Source organism: Salvelinus sp. IW2-2015, unplaced genomic scaffold (genome assembly GCF_002910315.2).
Source record: "Salvelinus sp. IW2-2015 unplaced genomic scaffold, ASM291031v2 Un_scaffold5505, whole genome shotgun sequence".
Classification (NCBI taxonomy): domain Eukaryota; kingdom Metazoa; phylum Chordata; class Actinopteri; order Salmoniformes; family Salmonidae; genus Salvelinus; species Salvelinus sp. IW2-2015.
The window spans coordinates 21665-26610 of NW_019946770.1; the positions used below are offsets into that span (position 1 = coordinate 21665).

Genomic DNA, 4946 nt, shown 5'->3' on the forward strand with positions numbered 1-4946 from the left:
GCAGAGACATGACAATGTTATCCAGGAGTTCATCTGACTCAGGGGAAGTAGATAACAACAGCCCTTTAAGAAAGTGCCTATTCAATCTACAGTGCTGGTGGTCTTGTTGTAAATCAGGGTGCTACTAGTCTCTATAGAATCTTTTGTTTCCTAGCAACACTCTTATCTCATACCACATGAGAAATCAATCTTAACGGCTTAATCTGTACATTCATGGCGTTTTTTATTTTTTTATTTAAGGAAAATACAGTATAACGTCCAGTACTCTTTCATTTTCTCCACGGTAAATCAAAACCTGAAAATCAAAAYGGTAACGTCAAATATGTTGCAGCCTAATTCCAAGCCATCCAGTGTGATGACATGTGATTTATCACAATGTGTCGACATGTGGAATCACCAAAGGGAACGTTCACCAATCCATAGGACCTACATAATGTCAATACTGCTTTACAATGCCCTCTGATGAAATTACTACAACCAATGTTTTGTATTTTTATATTTTTTATTTTTTTTAGTCAATCATTCTGAAGAAGAGAAATGATGCTCACTTGTAAGTAACGTTTTGAACTATTGTGAAACGTTAATGATTTGAATTTTGAAAGTTTGGTCAGACCGATTGTGCCGTTTTCTGACTGTCTGTTGCTGATGTTGTGGTCTCTAAAAGGGAGAAGTTACGGGAAGTGAACGGTGAGCTGCAGAAGAAGAGTGCGTACATCGATGACTTGGAGCCCAAGTACACCGCTAGCTGTAAGTTATTCATTTAGTACTTCTCATTGAACTTGTTCATTTAAAATATATAATAATAATAATAATAAACGATAGTGGAAGAGCAGTAGAACTCTCTAGTAGAAGACCAATAGAACTCTCTAGTAGAAGACCAATAGAACTCTCTAGTAGAAAACCAATAGAACTCTGTAGTAGAAGACCAATAGAACTCTCTAGTAGAAGACCAATAGAACTCTCTAGTAGAAGACCAATAGAACTCTCTAGTAGAAGACCAATAGAACTCTATAGCAGAAGACCAATAGAACTCTCTAGCAGAAGACCAATAGAACTCTCTAGCAGAAGACCAATAGAACTCTGTAGTAGAAGACCAATAGAACTCTCTAGTAGAAGACCAATAGAACTCTAGTTTAGAGTTCTATGTGGTCTTCTACTATAGTTTAGAGTTCTATTGGTCGTCTACTATAGTTTAGAGTTCTATTGCGTCTTCCTACTATAGTTTAGAGTTCTATTGGTTCTTCTCTACAGTTCTATTGGTCTTCTACTATAGTTTAGAGTTCCTATTGGTCTTCTACTATAGTTTAGAGTTCTATTGGTCGTCTACTATAGTTTAGATTCTGATTGGGTCGTCTTACTATAGTTTAGAGTTTCATTGGTCTTCTACTATAGTTTAGAGTTCTATTGGTCTCTACTATAGTTTAGAGTTTCTATTGGTCTTTCTACTATAGTTTAGAGTTCTATTGGCTTCTACTATAGTTAGAGTCTACTTGGTCGTCTTACTATAAGTTTAGATTTCTATTGGTCTTTCTTACTAAGTTTAAGAGTTTCTATTGGTCGTCTTACTATAGTTTAGAGTTCTATTGTGTCTTCTACATAGTTTAGAGTTCTATTGGTCGTCTACTATAGTTTAGATTCTATGGTCGTCTACTATAGTTTAGAGTTTCTATTGGTCGTCTACTACAGAGTTCTATTGGTCTTCTACTATCGTTTTAGAGTTGTATTTGGTCTTCTACTATAGTTTAGAGTTGTATTGGTCTTCTTACTATAGTTTAGAGTTCTATTGGTCTTCTCTTCTACTATTAGTTTAGGTTCTATTGGTCTTCTACTTATTAGTTTAGAGTTTCTATTGGTCTTCTTACTACAGAGTCTATTGGTCGGTCTACTATGTTTAGAGTTCTATTGGCTTATACTAAGTTTAAGAGTTTCTATTGGTCGTTCTACTAAAGGTTCTATTGGTCTTCTACTATAGTTAGAGTTCTTTGGGTCTTCTACTATAGTTTAGAGTTGTATTGGTCTTCTACTATAGTTTAGAGTTGTATTGGTCTTCTACTAAACAGGTGCTTATTGGTCGTCTACTAAAGAGTCTATTGGGTCTTCTACTATAGTTTAGAGTTTCTTATTGGTCGGGTCTACATAGTTTAGATTCGATTTGGTCGTCTTACTACAGGTTCTATTGGTCTTCTTACTTATAGTTCCTAGAGTTGTGTATTGGTCTTCTACTATAGTTTAAGAGTTCTATGGGTCTCACTTAGTTAGAGTTCTATTGGTCGCTCTACTATAGTTTAGAGTTCTATTGGTCGTCTACTATATTAAGAGTTCTATTGCGTCTTCTACTATAGTTTAGCAGTGTTTGGTCGTCTACTATAGTTTAGAGTTTCTATTGGTCGGATCTTACTAAGTTTATGAGTTCTATTTGGTCTTTCTTTACTATAGTTTGAGTTTCTATTGGTCTTCACTATAGTTAGAGTTGTATTGGTCTTCTACCTATAGTTTAAGAGTTGTATTGGTCTTCTTAGCTATAGTTTAGAGTTCTATTTGGTCTTCTACTATGTTTAGAGTTGTATTTTGGTCGTTCTACTATAGTTTAGAGTTCTATTGGCGTCTACTATTAGTTTAGAGTTCTATGGTCTTTCGACTATAGTTTAGAGTTGTATTGGTCGTTCTACATATAGTGTTAGAGTTCTATTGGTCGTCTACTATAGTTTAGAGTTCTATTGGTCTTCTATGACAGAGTTCATTGGTCTTCTACTATAGTTAGAGTTCTACTTTGTCGTCTTACATATAGTTAGATTCTATTGGTTCTTCTACTTACAGATCTATTGGTCTTCAACTATAGTTTAGAGTTCTATTGGTCTTTCTACTATAGTTTAGAGTTCTATTGTCTTCTTACTATAGTTTAGAGTTTCTAAATTGGTTCGGTCTACTATAGTTTTAGATTCTATTGGTCTTCTACTATAGTTTAGAGTTCTATTGGTCTCTACTATCGTTTAGAAGTTGTATGTCTTCTACTAAAGAGTTCTATTTCGGTCTTCTACTATATTAGAGTTCTATTGGTCTTCTACTACAGTTTAGAGTTCTTATTGGTCTTCTACTATAGTTTAGAGTTCTATTGGGTCTTCTACTTACAGAGTTTCTTTGTCGTCTACTATAGTTTAAGTTCTATTGCGTCTTCTACTTTGTTTAGAAGTTCTATTGGTCTTCTACTATAGTTTAGAGTTCTATTGGTCTTCATACTTATGTTTAGAGGTTTCTATGTCGTCTACTATAGTTTAGAGTTCTATGGTTTCTACTATTAGTTTGAGTTCTATTGGTCTTCTACTATCGTTTAGAGTTCTATTGAGGTCTTCTTACTAAAGAGTTCTATTGGTCTTCTACATAGTTTAGAGTTCTATGGTCTTCTACTAAAGATTCTATTGGTCTTCTACTATCGTGTAGAGTTGTTATGCGTCTTCTTACTAAAGAGTTTCTATTTGGTCTCTCTACTATAGTTTAGAGTTGTATTTGCGCTTCTACTAAAGAGTTCTATTGGTCTTCTTACTATAGTTTAGATTCTATTGGTCTTCTACTACGAGTTCTATTGGGTTCTTCTACTATAGTTTAGAGTTCTATTGGTTTCTTACTATAGTTAGGAGTTCTATTGTTGGTCTTCTACTATAGTTTACGAGTTCTATTGGTCTTCTACTATAGTTTAGATTTCTATTGGTCTTTCTACTATATTTAGAGTTCTAATTGGTCTTCTCTATAGTTTAGAGTTCTATGGTCGTCTACGTAGTTTAGATCTATTTGGTTCTTCTACTATAGTTTTAGAGTTCTATTGCGTCTTCTACTATAGTTCTAGAATTCTATGGTTTCTTACTATAGTGTAGAGTTCTATTGGTCTCTACTATAGTTTAGAGTTCTATTGGTCTTCTACTATAGTTTAGAGTCTATTGGTCTTCTACTATAGTTTATAGTTCTATTGGTTCTTCTACTTAAGTTTTAGAGTTTCTAATTGTTCTTATACTATGTTAGAGTTCTATTGGTCGTCTGACTATAGTTTAGAGTTCTATTGGTCTTCTACCGTTTAGGTTCTATCTGGCGGTCTACGAATATTTAGAGTCTATTGGTTCTTCTACTATAGTTTAGAGTTCTTATTGGTCTTCTACTTATTAGTTAGAGTTCTATTTGGTCGTCTACTATAGTTTTAGAGTTCTATTGGTCTTCTACTATAGTTTAAGAGTGCTATTGGTCTTCTACTATAGTTTAGAGTTCTATTGGTCGTCTACTTAGATTAGAGTTCTATTGTCTTCTACTATAGTTTAGAGTTCTATTGGTCTTCTACTATAGTTTAGAGTTCTATTGGTCTTGTCTACTATTAGTTTGAGTTCTATTGGTCTTCTACTATAGGTTAGATCTATTGGTTCTTCTTACTAAGTTTAGGTTATTGGTCTTCTTACGAAAGATTCTATTGGTCTTCATACTGATAGTTTAGAGTGTTCATGTGGTCTGTCTACTAAAGAGTTCTATTTGGTCTTCTACTATAGTTTTAGAGTTCTATGAGTTCGTCTCTACTATAGTTTAGAGGTTCTATTGGTCTTTCTAACTATAGTTTAGAGTTCTATTGGTCTTCTACTTATAGTGTTAGAGTTCTATTGGTTCTTCTACTATAGTTTAGAGTTCTATTGGTCTCTACTTATAGTTTAGATTCTATTGGTCTTCTACTAACAGAGTTCTATTTGGTCTTCTACTATGTTTAGAGTTCTATTGGTCGTCTACTATAGTTTAGAGGTTCTATGGTTCTTCTACTACAGAGTTCTATTTGGTTCTTCTATAGTTTAGAGTGTATTGGTCTTCTACTATAGTTTAGAGTTCTATTGCGTCTTCTACTATAGTTTAGAGTTCTATTGCGTCTTCTACTAGTTAGAGTTCTATTGGGTCTTCTACTATAGTTATAGAGTTCTATT

The 4946-nt window shown here is 33.7% G+C and overlaps 1 protein-coding gene across 1 annotated transcript in view; it reads left to right on the forward strand.

The window, feature by feature from the left end:
- The window catches only part of LOC112078291 (protein Hook homolog 3-like), a gene marked incomplete at its 3' end in the record, with an annotated part of 17282 nt that extends 16535 nt beyond the window's left edge, over positions 1 to 747 (forward strand). Inside the window, exons 4-5 of the mRNA XM_024144577.1 lie at positions 516 to 550; positions 665 to 747. Of these exons, the coding sequence (XP_024000345.1) occupies positions 516 to 550; positions 665 to 747 (118 nt within the window). The remainder of the gene's footprint in view (positions 1 to 515; positions 551 to 664) is intronic.
- Positions 748 to 4946: the final 4199 nt, after the last annotated feature.